The sequence below is a fragment of the Haliotis asinina genome, chromosome 11, assembly GCF_037392515.1.
Source record: "Haliotis asinina isolate JCU_RB_2024 chromosome 11, JCU_Hal_asi_v2, whole genome shotgun sequence".
In the NCBI taxonomy this organism is placed as follows: Eukaryota; Metazoa; Mollusca; class Gastropoda; order Lepetellida; family Haliotidae; genus Haliotis; species Haliotis asinina.
This window is the reverse complement of record NC_090290.1, coordinates 30,860,357-30,875,703: the sequence shown is the minus strand read 5'-3', so window position 1 is coordinate 30,875,703 and position 15,347 is coordinate 30,860,357. Positions and strand designations below refer to the sequence as shown.

The window sequence follows — 15,347 nt, the reverse complement described above, 5'->3', positions numbered from 1 at the left end:
GCTTGATGTAATAAACAAGAAGTTGTAATCCATAAAGCTGTATGTTTCATTTTTTACCTCCTAACCTCATAGGTCACGTAATGAATGTTCACCCATTGGTATCAACACAAACGTAATATTTTTCCTTATCTTGACTCATGCTAATTGCTTATCTCCTCTTCCCTGGCGAAGGTAGTCGAACACCTGAAATCCCTTGAAGTTCCCTTCTAGATAGAAGCGGATGTAAAATACACTCCCCATGTGTAGCCTAGCTTTTCTCGCACCCTGGGCCACGTGACCGGCCATGCTTGTCACTCTCTCTTTATCACCTGACGTGGGCGGCTGGAGGCACCTGAGTGTCCTGATACGGCAATAAGTTCTTTCTTTATTTTGGTCTTTAAACTAAATTCTGCTCGTATATGGTATTTGGATTGGTATATGCATTATATGTTATCAAATTTGTCATAATTATGTCATATTAATTATGTATTTCTTCACTTGAGACTTAGTCCCAATTGAAGAAATTGTGTCTACTATGTAGATTGCGGCCGTCGGTGGTTGATCCTCATTTAATTTGCCCAACATGCAAACCCATACGTTCTTTTAATAATCGTAAATTTTGCGTAGAATTGTCTGATTCAGAATTTACTCTCTATACACGGTCTGTTTACAGACGTGCTAGGGACCGGCACCGTCGGCTTGAATTAGTCATGCCTAAAACAAGTGATTTAAATTCGGATAATTTGTTAACTATGTCTGGCGTTTCTCCGGGACTATGTCTGGGTTGAGGGCTAGAGCTGACCTGTGTTGGGAGTCTAAACCCTACTGATGGACAAATGGAGTTGGAGACTATATAACTACAATTTAAACAATACAAAGATTCTGATGCGCTGACTGATACAAAAATGGGTGTAACCTACAATAGCCAATGAAATACAGAATAAACAAAATGGCGTTTGTCCTACCATTACAACTTCAGTGACCAGACAGAGGGAGTACTTAATCTTTTAATCCTATTCTAGTGGCATTAATCTTGTTGGCACATTTACTGGATGCTTGATTGCTTACTCTGGGCAGGATCTTTAACGACCCTTAAGTGGTGTTTGCATAATGTTATTTTACTATAGGTGATGGCATGTTTACCTCATCAAAGCAGTTTATTAACCCGTCTAGACATAACCCTTGTCTTATTGAATTGTTTGTGTTACAGTGGTGTTCTGATTACCTCAGGCTAGGATTCTAAGTGTGAAATTGTGTGGTCATAACTTATACCTTTTTCAATAGAATGTCTGTGAGATAAGCTTTACTACTTTTGAGAGGAGTCTTGTCTAAGCTATTACTGATACATGATGAAACTAATATTCTTTATTCATATTTTCCTAATATTTGAATACTAATATATTGCTTGTACTGGTTACAATTAATGATGAATTTTGGTATGAGTTATCATTTCATGATAGTATCGTGAACATACATAATTGTAAGGATGCCTGAAATGTACACGTAGGACTGACAAGCACTTTGACAAGTTTATTTTTCTTTGAAGCGCTCAAAGCGCTACAATCCAATTATTGTTACCCCAGATAAACCAATCCAACCATTGAGGAGAGATAGTATAGTCTGGTTCATAATTATTGAGAATTTTTCTTCTTACTTTGAGCTATCCTAACACCTCAACTGATTCACTGATACTTAAAACTAAGTAATGGTATAAGGGGGGTAACTCATCTTGGTCTACTGAGTATAGTACAATTAGAGTTACCTCCCCTGAATTTGTAGCAGACGTCATTTTCCTCAGCACTGTCAACAATGTCTGCTGAAGATAAAAGAAGGTTGATTTTTGAGTTGTGTAATCAAGGAATTGATGATGTAAATACATTGGCAGAGAGAACAGGAACTCCTCTTTCTAATGTGTATAGGATTAGGAAGAATTTTAAAGAGGGAAAGGATTTGGGGCACTAGAAAGGAGCAGGGAGACCCAGAAAATTGGACTTCTCAGATCGCGTCCGGCTGGGAATTTTAGCGTCTAAAAAGCAAAGGGCAAGCATCTCCAACATCAGGTATGAAATGATAGAAAGGGGATCAACAGTTGTATCAAAATCTACAGTTAGAAGAAATTTGATTGATCTTGGATGGGAGAAAAAGACTGGAATTCCTTCTCCTCTCATGCAACAAGAACATAAAGACAGGCGTGTTGAGTGGTGTTTGGCACATGAAAACTTTGACTGGGAAAATGTGATTTTTACTGATGAAAGCTCAATATGGGTATATCCCAATAATGTGAAAATATGGACAAAGTCAAAGTCAGCACCGTTGTATCGACGACCTAAATACAGCCCAAAGTTTCATGTATGGGGAGGGATATCCTTATTAGGAACGACCCCGCTGTGTGTGTTTCAGGGAAATCTGACAAGTCAACGCTACACTAACATATTAGATAATTTTCTCCTTCCAAGTGCACATGTGTTTTATGGAAATGACTGGATTTTGCAGCAAGATAATGATCCTAAACACACCGCAAAACATGCCAGGCAGTGGTTTCAGGAGAAAAATGTGACTGCATTACCATTTCCTGCATATAGTCCTGACTTAAATCCCATAGAGAACATTTGGGGGATGATGAAGGAATGTGTGAATCAAAAGGGGTTGACAAAAATTGAAGACATGAAGAGAGAAGTGGTCCGATACTGGGACAGCATAACTCACGAGACACTAACCTCTCTGATAGGAAGTATGCCTACCCGTCTTAGACTGTGCCGTGAAGCTCTAGGAGACTTGATAAAATATTAAATTGTTACCTACACAACATGAAAAGGTCAGTTCACTTTCACAATACATTCAATTTTATCTGATTTGTTCTCGTTTAATAATATGAAATGCTTTAGCTATTCTCAATAATTTTGAACCATACTGTATTTATTTGCATACACATTTTGCGCACACTACTTGCACATCAAACATAATGGCTTGCTGAACATTTCAATATAATCTGCAGACTGTACGAATAAATATCATAATTCAAGTACATATATTATAGAATTCAATAAAGTTACACGATACTGATTTATTGTGATGTATACACATGTATTTGAATCTCCCCAAATATTTATGAAGATGGGCATACTTATATTTGTTTTGAAAGCAAACGAGGTTCAGAAGATTGACAATGGGCATGACTCCACAAAACAGGTTGTCCAATGATGTAACAGCGCATAGGTTTGTTTTACACTTGTCACGGGACAAAAGTTTACCTGGACATGCATTCGGCCAGAGGCTGTTATTTTGAGGTTGAAAGAGGTGTTGATATATCTCATTTAGTGTTGTCTGATTGAATGATTATACGCATCAATTCCGTAACTGATATATCATCCTCCTTTTATTGACGATGGACCTGATACACGTGATCATTATACTGGATAATTACCGAGATCAAATACAAACATTTCTAACACAATGCTTATGAAAATTGCATTGAAAAATCACATTTCAAATCAGCATGAAACAGCTTGAACAAAATACCCCAATTACCTTTGTATGGTTTATATGTACTCTATATGTATATTATGAGTGGATGCAAGAGCTATCACTTCATATTCGATTATGTATTATTGCCAACTTTAAAAATCAATAGTCGCAAATGAATTAGGTCTAAATTAGTAACTTGGTTTATTTCAAATCTACACGAACATGGGTGTAATACAGTATTGCTATTTATATCTACGATTCATTATATGAACTATTACAACAAATGATTGAATGATTTAATTTAGAAGAAGGTTTGGAACCTTGTCAGCGTTGATTCACTCAATGTGCAAACATAGTATCTTAGTATTCACTCCCAATGATGAGTAATAAACACTTACCTCCTGTAACAACATCTCATAATCCCCTTTCTCGTAGACATGTGTTCATTTGCCTGTATAAGCCCCTGACATTGCAAGCAATTGTTATCAGAACACATTTATATAACACAGAAAGTAACCTCTCTCGAAAGAAAGGCTAATCTTTGATCATTACTGCTAAATTGATTGAAATTTTAGTACGAATTTAAATTGTAAAACGCATATGCGAGTCTCTCGCTGAATGAGAGGTGCTTTTCATAACCCCCAAAATGCGGCTCTTGCTGAATAAGAGGTGCTTTTTATTACCCCAAATACGCAGCTCTCGCTGTGAGAAGCTAATTAATTTGCCGCATATACACGGCTCTCGGCCTTAATGAGTTAATGCATGAAAATCGGACTGGTTTTATTCCAGGGAGATGTATTAGCGAAAACATTAGGTGATGGTGGTGACATCATTGATTTTGAACTTAACATTTGTCCAATTTTGAAAAGATGAGTCGGGCCAATAAATATAAATTCAGCCTTGTCCTGATAGAGTTTTAGATTGTGTGATTTCATCCAGTTTTGATGTTCTTATGCTTGAAACTTGTCAGATGTGTGAAAGTTGCATAAAGCTGTTTTTCATCTGCATATCGGTGCTGGTTAAGACCATGACTTTTGGCAAGTGTAAACAAAATTGGGCCAAATACTGACCCTTGTGGCATGTCTCAATTCAGTTCATAAAATAGAGATTTTGACGAATTTTTTGTCAGTACCAGTGATGAATTTCCAATGTTTGTAACTTAGATTTAGTTGGAGATGAGTATCATTTTCTACTTGTATGTTCTGTTTACTCAGAGCTTAGAAAAAGATATCTGCAATCCTCTTATTATCTCCCCGGCATGTAATGTTGGGAGATATAGTCAAAGCCTTATCTGTCTGTCTGTCCCTCCATCCGTCCATCCGTCCATCCGTAATCATTTTCTTTCCGGAGCATAACTCAAAAACTGTTCAATATATTTAGACACAAATTGATAGATATAATAATCTGAGCCTATAGTTATGACTTTTGCTATTTTACAGATTTTTGGCATTTTATATTTTTTTTGTTTTTCCATGGAATGTTTTGGTCTTTGCCTAATGACCTAAAAAACCATTCAATATTTTTCTGCAAACTTTGGTAGATATACCAGTCAGAGCCTAAAGAGCCTTTTGCTTTTTACAGGCTTTTGTGATTTACCATTTTCCCATTTTCCATGGCAACAATTCTGACTTAGTCTCAATAAAACTTCATAATATCTCCCAGCAAAACTTGGCAGATATGTGATGCAGACCTCAAGTGGTGCCTTTTGCTATATGCAAAGTTTTGTGATTTATCATTTTCTTGGTTTCCATGGAAATGATTGTGACTTAATCTCAAAATGGAGGGATGGACTACACTTCCGGAGCACACCTCGAAAACTATTTAATATCTTTCAGCAAAACTTAGCAGATATTTGAGGCAGAAGTTTTGGCTTTTTTTTTTCCTGGTTTCCATGGAAACGATTCAATCTCAAAATGGAAGGATGGGCTTTGTTTCCAAAGCACAACTCTCAAACCATTTCATATCTTTCCACAGATATATGAGACAGATCTTGAAGTGGTACCTGTTGCTGTTTAAAGATATATGGCATTTATATTTTTCATGATTTCCTTGGAAAGGATTCAAACTTAATCTAGAAAAGCATCAAGTAACTGTCAGATGATTTGTCCTTTCAAGTATGTGGGGGCCAGGGGGATTTGTCATCTTCTGATTACTCTTGTGTAGGATTCTTGGTGACTTGGTTCGTTGGATACACTATGTGTTGTTGCGTCGTCAGCAGTTGTGATGTTATTCAAATCGTATTGTGACGTATAGCCAGAGTGATGTCACAAATGAGCAGTTCCAGGTACTACCATGGGAACCAGCTAAAATGACCAGCTGATGATACTTCACTACTGTACCCTTACTCGATGTCAGTGAGTGCAAACAGTTAAAACTCTGTTGGCTTTTAGTTTACTTTAGTATTTACAGTGTCGATAAACACCATGTATGGGCCAATTTCTGGGTGTTACTGAGTATGTGGAGCATAGGAATATTTCATATGAAACCTCCAACAGATGCAGTTGGTTCCAAATGAATTCACATCCTTCAAATACTCAACAACACCCGGAATTGGTCAAGACATGATATGTATCTCCTAAATGAGAGTTCACAATTTATTTGAGCTGTGTGAACTTTTACGGTTTTGTTTATATGACTATGAGCATTGTCGCCATCCAATTTGGAGCATGCGAGGTGGGAGGAGCACTCTGACATTCAGCACGAGAAGGTTCGATGAACCCATATGCAGCATTCACAAAAGCATTCATGCAATGAGTTGGATAGGAATGACTCCTATGAAAGAGAAATACTTAGCTGATCTGCATCAGAGGATGACAGGGAGGTCATATTTTTGGACACGGAAGTAACATCATAGGTTACCAACGGCTTGGACATAGCATCCCCATCTAAGGAATCCAACAGAGCCCTTACTTACAAGATGATGGGTGATGACTTTGACAGTCACATTATGACCGTGTTCACAGCAATGAAGTATCTGTATCAGTAGGGTAGGATGATTCTCTCAGTTTTTGTGACACAAACGAACGATCAACAATTTTTGTATGACCCCTTGGCCTCTACATCTGCTGGATTAACACTCTTGAGGAGATAAGGCTTATTATCATTATTAGCATTGTTTTGGCGTGACACATTTAACAAGCCATTACTACAGACCCTTTGGTCATCACTGACCGTCTTCTATGGAGGGATTGAGGACATCACCAAGGCAGTTACTCATGACTCAAGGGAAGTCATGATGATTAAGTCCACTGATACCTTGGCCACCATTATTAGACAGACTCCAACAAGACAAAATATTCCAGAGTTGAAAAAGCCAGGAACAAGAAGTATGCCAACTTTTGGAGTGGTAAGGGATCTTTTCGCCGCTTCTCCGGAAACAGCAAGAGCTCCCTTGGGAAAAGATGCCTTTCCAGGGATACATGAGGAGGGAGGCGCTGAAGATCGTGTTTGGAACAACTGGAGTCTTCCATCCCCGGCCATTCCTGTCCAACCATCACTAGTGGGCGAGCGTCTGCAAAGCTACTGGAAAAACTGTGACATCTTCCAAGACGATTACATCTCTCAGATACTATGGACAGGCTACAGGATCCATCACATGAGACCCAGCTCTCATCATTTATGCATAGGACCAAGTGGACAACACCATATCGTCCTTACAGTCGAGGAGGTAAATGCCTGGATCTCATGCCCTGATCCTACTCCCCAATTTTTCTAGTACCAAAGAAAAATTCCAAGGAAAAGTTCAAGCTCATTTACAATATGAAGGAATTATCTACTCAGACTCGAGAGTAAACACCTTTCCAGTTTTGGCAAATAATAAGATCAACAAGAAAGAAAGAAGTTATGGAACTTTAAACTTCAAACATCACAAGCATCAATGGCATATCAGATCAGATCGGCGACATGTCATATTTTTCACACACATCACATACACCCTAACAATTTTTCTAAAATCATAAAACTATCACCATTATTTGCAAACACCTTTCACCTGATGGTATATTCCCCCCATAAAAATTAAAGGTGTATGTGAAAGAAGTTTTAGAATAAAAACTAGGAACACTCAAACGATGCAGTGTAGTATTTCAGTGGCTGATCAAATCAGCAATATGTGACATTTTTCACACATCTCAAATATACACTAACATGTTTTTTTCAGATTATGAAACTATCACTATTACTTGCAAACACATTTCACCTGACAGTGTATTCCCTTCAAAAGAATTAAGGATGTATGTGAATGATGTTTTTGAAGCAATAACTAGAAACACTCAAACAATGTCGTGTAGTATTTAAAAGGCAGATCAGAACAGATCGGCAATATGTCATATTTTTCACACACCTCAAATACACCGTAACCGGTTTTTTTTAATCATTAAGTTTTTTAGTCATAAATCTATCACTATTACTTGCAAATACCTTGCAAGTAAAGGTAATTGTTTCCCTTCTAAAAATTAAACGAATGTGTGAATGAAGTTTTCATCGACACAATTTAGTCTATCTTCACGGTCAGCTATAACATACGGACTTGAAACTTTACTACAAAGCTACTGTTCTAATACTGTCTCTAACAACAATTATTTGACTTAAACTGAAGTGACAAAATAGTTAACTTATCTTGCACATGTATATTTTCAATTGTCACAGGCAAATTTAATCAGGCAAATTTAAAATTTACAATCTTAAACGCAAAGCTGCGTCCATATTGGCTGCACTGTGTTACAAGACTTTATTTCTATAAATTGTATTTTTAATCATGTAGTAATTACTACTGGGTCACAATGTTTATTGTTTTCAGTAATAATTATGGGTCATATTTCGTATTATAAATTTTCACCAAGTTTCATATTTTGGCAGCAGGCCTTTAAGAAGTGCTCTAGTGTTGCCTCCCTTGATTATTTGTTTACTTCCGGGGGATTACTTCTGTTCTAGAGCATTCTATGTTGATGGCGATGGTCATGTGTGCTCGAACTTTCAGGAAATGTTGACTTTATACGTAAAGGCTATACACGGAAATACACACAGATTAACATAATCTCTGTCAACACTTGATCTCCATAACCGCTGCCTGACCGCTCGTTGTGTTACATATAGCATAACTGTTTCTCACTCTCACATCAAGACTTCGGTGAGTTGACATTATATTTGTGACCCATTACTGTAGATTTGACTCATTTGCATTGTAAATGAAACCTCTGTTGTGTAGCTTTGTATCTTGCCGTTTTTGCTGAATACAGTATTGAAAATATCAGACTTCTCATTGTTGTACTTTGGTGTTTTGGTGAGGGGACTTCTTACACCTTTTGTCACGACATTTTTTTAACAGTAGCAACTGGTTATGTAATGTCCCGCAGCATACGTTCAGGGGCTTTTTTAGGAGTTTCTTCTCCCTCTGTATATAGTCTCCCTGGTGATACATATGAGCCAACAGACTGGACATCTTTTGAATTGTTGACACAGAAAATGCAGTTTCTGCTTGCCCTAGCAACAGCAGTTCGTGTGTCAACAATACATGCTCTGAATTTTAGTCAAACATGATTTGACCCTGGACATTGTGATGTTGCAAATTTGTGACTGAGATCGGATTTTATCACCAAAAATGAACAGCCTGGACAACAGAGCAGACAATTCGTTATCCCGGCATTATGATCTGTGGGCCAGAAGATATGCATGATTTATCCTTGTGCCCTGTCAGAGTGAAAACACGGCGATGAAAGTGCCTGTTCATACCCTTATCTACTGATATATATATGGAAATATCACGGAATATGATTTCAGTAAGGATGAGAGCCATTATACTGAGGGCCTATAAAGCAGCAGGACTTGAATCTCCACAAGCCTCAAATCCACACGAAGTTAGAGCTCTGATGTCAGCACTCGCTCTACATGGAAATTGCTTGCTTACAACTATGATGAAGGGTTTGGTTTCCAATGCTTTTTAAAATCAGATGTACAGTGTTTGCCATCCACTACTTCAGAGACATAGCCATAGAGGATATCTCAATGGTTGAGAGTCCATGTGCACATCTAGAACAGATTAGCATGAGTGATTAAGACCCTGTACTTGAGAAAGGTCAGAACTTGTCTTGATGGGACAGTTTTGACATAAAGTTGCACTAGACACTAGCAGGACACTAATCGATCTATATCCACAAGGCTATGTCAGCAGTCACTTCACAAGAAGAGAAATCTGACATTGTGTGGGCCCTACGTGTAATGGATGGATATTGGAAGAACAGGACCAATGAAGTGGCGTTATAGTTCCTGTATGGGGGAAAGAACCAAGTTGTGTCCTGGCCCACCACTGATTCTGTTGGCATAATAGCATGAGTCAGGATAAGGAAAAAATATGTAATTTTCAGCATAAAATTGATATTTTATACTTATCCTGACTCCTGACATCAAGCCCTCCCAACAGCTCCACTTACAGCATGTTGGATCTTACTGCAGTTTCGATGTGACAAGCATGGCAGGTCATGCCAAGGGATAAAGGGAGGCTACTTCACATAGAGGGAGGAGATCATATAAGCATAATAGCATGTCAGAATAAGTATAAAATATCAATTTTATTTAGAAAATTACATTATTATTAGCATTTGCTAATGTAACCTTGCCAAATGTGTTCCAGCTGATGTTTGTGTGTAGAAATAACAGACAAAACCTTGGAAGAAATATATTTTTCAACAAGTTCTGTTGACACATGTATTATAATGTAAGGCACCTGTTTATATTTGTAAAACATCTAGCCTTGTGACATATGTAATTTACCTTGTTTCTGTAAACATCCTATTTTTTCTTATCAGTGACCTTTTTCCACATGGCAACAAGATGCCTTCAGCTAATATCCCAGTTGGACCAGCAGGACCCGTGCCAAGGTGAGAGAACCAATCTGAGACCTCTTAGTCTGTCGTCATTGATATGGGCTCATGAAAACAAACACAAATTTTAATTGAACAGGTTTCTGAAACTTAAATAATTTAATTATTTTTATGTTACTATTGCATCCTGTGAACTAAACAGTTCGCTTTTTCATCAATGTATACAAATAGAACTTGATTGAGGATATCAGTAATAATAATATGTCAGTGATGCCATTTTAAGTTATCACATCGCGTGGAGGGAAATACAGGGTTTCTTCAATCCAGGGTTAGGTTGTATTCCCCTTGTCTGAGGTTCGGGGAATACAACCTTACGAGGGACTGATAAAACCCTGTATTTCCCTCGACACGATGTGATAACACATGTATATAGCCGAATGTTTTTACTAAATCAAAAGAAAACAATACACATGCATTGAATCGAGTAGCAGTGTGAAAACGTTGACATCGGTTGATTGATTGATTGACCTCAGTGCAGCACACAAGGTGTGACGATGCATGCTTTTCTCATTTCGCATGGTCACGGAGACGTGACTTGATGATAAGACTTTTGTACTCCCTCCTCACGGACCATGACAGGTGTACAGGGTATTTTATCAGAGTCACCTGAACAAATCAAAACTAGACATTCTTACATGAGGCTGGAAATGTTTAGTAGCACATTTTAGATATTGAAAAACAAGGTAAGGCAACATTTATGTGAAGCATGTTACACATTCATATCATGAAAAGCAGTATCTCTGTCTGGTCATTCAAGGATATAAAACTTAAGAATATGCCACCTGTGTTATCCATACACATTATCATAGCAAGGAGAGGACTTTCATTGGGACTATGAGGGCATGGCATATCATTCAGCTTGGTTACTGCCAATTTGTCATCAGTAGACGTATCAACAAGCAAGCGCTGTCAAGAATCAACCAAGCCAAACCAAAACTGAAACATACAGCTCTATGGATTACAACTTCTTGTTTATTATGCTGAGCAATGTAGATTCTTACATCTTTTTCAAGCTAGATGTGAATACCACCAAATAGTAAGAAGCTATATACATGGTATGTTGTGACAAACAGCAGATTAACATGGACAACAGCATGTGATAGAGTAAACAAGTGGTACATAGCTGGAAGAGGCCAGTAGGAAACTGAATCATCAAAGAGCACTAGTCATGAAGCCAATGACGAGTGGGATTAAGTTGTAACAACAAACAGACACAATGCTTAGATAGTCTATGGTTTGATTAGTTCTCCATAGGCTGATGATATGTAGTATCCTTGGTCTCTTTTGATCAAAGGTTTGTGGCGGCAGATTTCGATGACTTCCAACAATTTTCTTTTTAAGAAGTCCTTGCCTTTGGTTGACAGGACTTCAAATTCATCAATGAGTGGGGAATTTTCGTTGATGATCTCAGAGAACTGATTTGCTATCTGCCTTGGCTGTAGAGGATTAGTGTTCTTTTATGCGGATGTAAATGGGGCAGGAGGTTTCACCTATAAATGAATCACCACATTCACCATTGATCTTGTAAATCACTCCTTTTGGGGCTGCATGCTGGAGGATGGGTTATGGCCATTGGTTTGGAGGATGGTCCTAAGGATTGGAGAGCCAGAGAAGATGGTGTCTATAACCTGCTTGGTGTTTTAGGAGACTGCTGATTTGATGGGAGGGAAATATCTTCTAAAGTCCATAAATAGCGTTTACAAAAAGGAACAATTATCATCATCTCAAAGACAATAGTGCTACTTTCAAAAGGATACCACTACTTGTAGATTTTAAAAAAAGCATTTGATACAGTTGATTTGGAATTGATGCATGAAAAACACCAAACCTTAAAATTTGTGGTACTTCACTAAAAAGCTGTATAAAAAACCCTTTACACCAAAAATCAGTCATGTGTAATTGTTGACGGCATGGATCCTGGTTGTAGACAATTGATCCCTTATTTCCCTACACCTTTATACTGTGTGCTGAAATACTAGCAATAATGGTAAGAAAGAATAATAACAAATGATATTAAGATTGGAAGAATTGAATATTTACTTTCACAATTTTCAGATGATACAAGTTGTTCTCTTGATCCCTGAGAATGTTATACCTCTGCGCTGCACTACAGGTTCATATACATGAAACCAGGACAGTCTTGATAGGATTAAAAAACATGTTCTATGCCAAGAATGGAACTTGTTTTGGAGACAAGATCCATTCAATCTGCTTGGAATATAATTCAGTGCTGATCTGATTGATCTGAACTAAGACAATACATTTTGGAAAATGCAAAACCATCATGTGTACATGGGCTTCAAGAAATTTGACACCCCTTGTGGGAAAAACCATACTTAAATCACTTATTTTTTCTAAATGCAACCACCTATTCTCATCTCTACCAGATCCACAACATATTAGGCTTAAATGATTTTTTTTAAAAAGTGTTTCACATTCATTTGGGTAAATAATCCCAACAAAGTAAGGAGAAGCTAGATAATGTTGTGAAACATCTGATTGAGGTATGAAATGAGTAGTATAGGGAATGACAGTTCTAAAACACTTTCAAGAAATATCTCTACAAAGCCTTATTTAGTAAATAAGGCTTTGGTTGGGCCCTTAGCTCTTGCTACTATTACCCCTACTACTTAACGTGTGTTGGAGGTAACACTGTGCCGTACGGTACGATCAATAATTCTTCTCTTACAAACCCCCTACCCGGCCCATCCCTCAAGTAGTACAAGTTAGGTTCGTCGGCTTTCATATCCACTTTATCTATGTTGTAAGTTTTGACTGACCATATAGGATCGGTGGCCCGCTTACGGCTATCGCCCTCGTGTTCCCCCGGCTGGTATAGATACCTCACTAGGGCCCTATCTGGTATCTGTTTCTCCTTCCCCCGCAATGGAGCGGCCGACTCTGCAACTATTGATTTTAGTTTGATAGCGTCTGCCGGTTTCTTACCGGTGAGACGGGTGACTTCATGGTTGATTGCCGACACCACCTTGGGTAACCTCGTGACCCATTCAGTCGATCGTTTTCCAGGGGTGGCCATCTCCCTAGCATACTGATAGCCGAACAAGCGCTCAGCTAAAGTCCTATTAAATCTCTCAACTATGGCTTGGCTGCGATGGGCTCCGGCCGTGCCACGCCTGACCTTTGTATCGTGTTTGGCTAGCAGTTGTGACACGGCACCCATGAACTCCCGTCCGGGGTCAACTTGCAGCTCTGTTGGCCACGTCAGCGGACTGCGTTTGTATATGCGTTCGAATCCTCTGGCTACCTGGGCCGAATCTTTCGTGGTCAAGGGTTCGGCTTCCTTGTAACGACTGGCTACGTCCACTACGGTTAAGGCATACTTGTACCTCTTGTCGTGGGGTAGGAACAGTAGGTCTGCCTGGTGAACGCTATTAGGTATGTTAATACCGAACCTCCTTCTAGGCACGTAGCGTGGTGCCGGCAAATAGATCTGCCACAGGGCTTGTTTTTCAAGCCACGCTTTGGCTTCCTCCGGGGGTGCTCGCGCTATTTTAGCTAGCTTATCTACTGCGCTAGCTCCTTTCCAGTACCCACGCGGGCTGTAGTAAATAGCCTCAAATTTTTTCATGTCCATACGCGTATGTGTTTATCCCATCAATAGCTATCCAACGTTTAGTGTCCATAGGCGACAGGGACGTCTTGTTTATAGTCAGTCCGTATATCTTATGTCCATCACTTCTAAGTGTGTTCATTTTATGCCTAAAGGTACGGGTCTTGAACAGGGCTTCCTTGAATCTGGCGTGTTTGATGTGTTGTTTCACCACATACTTCTTAACCCCCTTAGCCTTCCGGATCTCACTATTGTCGGCTTTCAGTATGGAGTACATCTTAGGTCTCAAACCTATGTACTCGGCTGTGGGCGTGCCAGCACACTCGTCCTTCATCTTACCTAGGACCTTTTTATTTACCGTACTGTGTATGGTATGGGTCTTAGGGTAGTCGCTGGTGTCGTATAAATCGAGGTGTTTTTTCATGTCCTCGTACACGTCCTCGGTTCGAATCTCCATCAGCAGGGAATCCGTGTCAGTGTACAGCACTTCACACCTGTCGCCGTACTGTTTCTTGAGCTCGTTGTAGTAAAAGTCGTACATCAGGTGTTTGGATATATCGAGGATGCTCATCCCCACGTAAACAGGCCGGTTGAATTTTATGTGGCTTTTCTTCATGTGTAGGGCAACCAGGTTGTCTGTGAATATCTTACTACGGTTGAATGCCGGACTGGCTATCAATCTCCTAAGCTTGTCTTCCTCACTCGACCGAACCAGCTTCACGGTCACGCGTTTCCTCAGGTTCTCCATAGTCTTACCAAACACCGAGTTGTTCATGAGCTTGTAGAGATTTTTCTCAAAATCACTGGTGGCTTTTTTTCGTAGGTCTGTGTTCATTCTGATGTAGGGCTCCATCCATGGACTCTGGTCGAACATGAGCACCCTGTGTATTTTGGTCAGCCTCATACCCAACGACAGGTACAGCTGTAGGTTGCGATAGTGAACGATGTACTTGGTCTTATTCATTAAGTTAGGCACGAGTTTTTCAACGTCTGTCACACGCCCACCTGACAAGTTATGTTGGTACTCAGACATCCAGTCTGGGTTAACCCTCATACGTTCGGGGGCCAGGGGGTAGCTGTTGTATGATGTGTGTAATTCCTTGGGATACTCTAAGTCAACCTCGAGGATATACCCTTTGTTCGAATCTGGTGCAACCCCCATAACATCAACGTGTGGTACCCATTCGAATCCCCCTGTAGGTAGATACTGGCTCATGGCCCAGCCGTACAGGTTGTTTGCGTCGAGGTAGAGAATGTGATTGGTTGGTTTGTTAGGATCGTAACCTTTCACGTATTGATTATTTGCTTTAGCGTATCGTTTGGATGCCATGGAAATCCCACCTCGCAAACCTTTCTCAATGAATAGGTGCATGTCGTAATCTGTGAGCAATTCCAAATTAACTCCGGTCTTTTTAAGCAAGGCGTCCCACGACAGACCTGGGCTGGTGTAATAC

General features: G+C 39.3%; 1 protein-coding gene across 2 annotated transcripts in view; it reads left to right on the top strand.

Moving 5' to 3' along the window:
- LOC137255733 (cilia- and flagella-associated protein 221-like) overlaps positions 1-15,347 on the top strand; it is a 252,236-nt gene that overhangs the window by 217,248 nt on the left and 19,641 nt on the right. For both annotated transcript variants that reach the window (XM_067793233.1, XM_067793234.1), the window contains exon 22: positions 10,248-10,319. In XM_067793233.1, the coding sequence (XP_067649334.1) occupies positions 10,248-10,319 (72 nt within the window). The remainder of the gene's footprint in view (positions 1-10,247; positions 10,320-15,347) is intronic.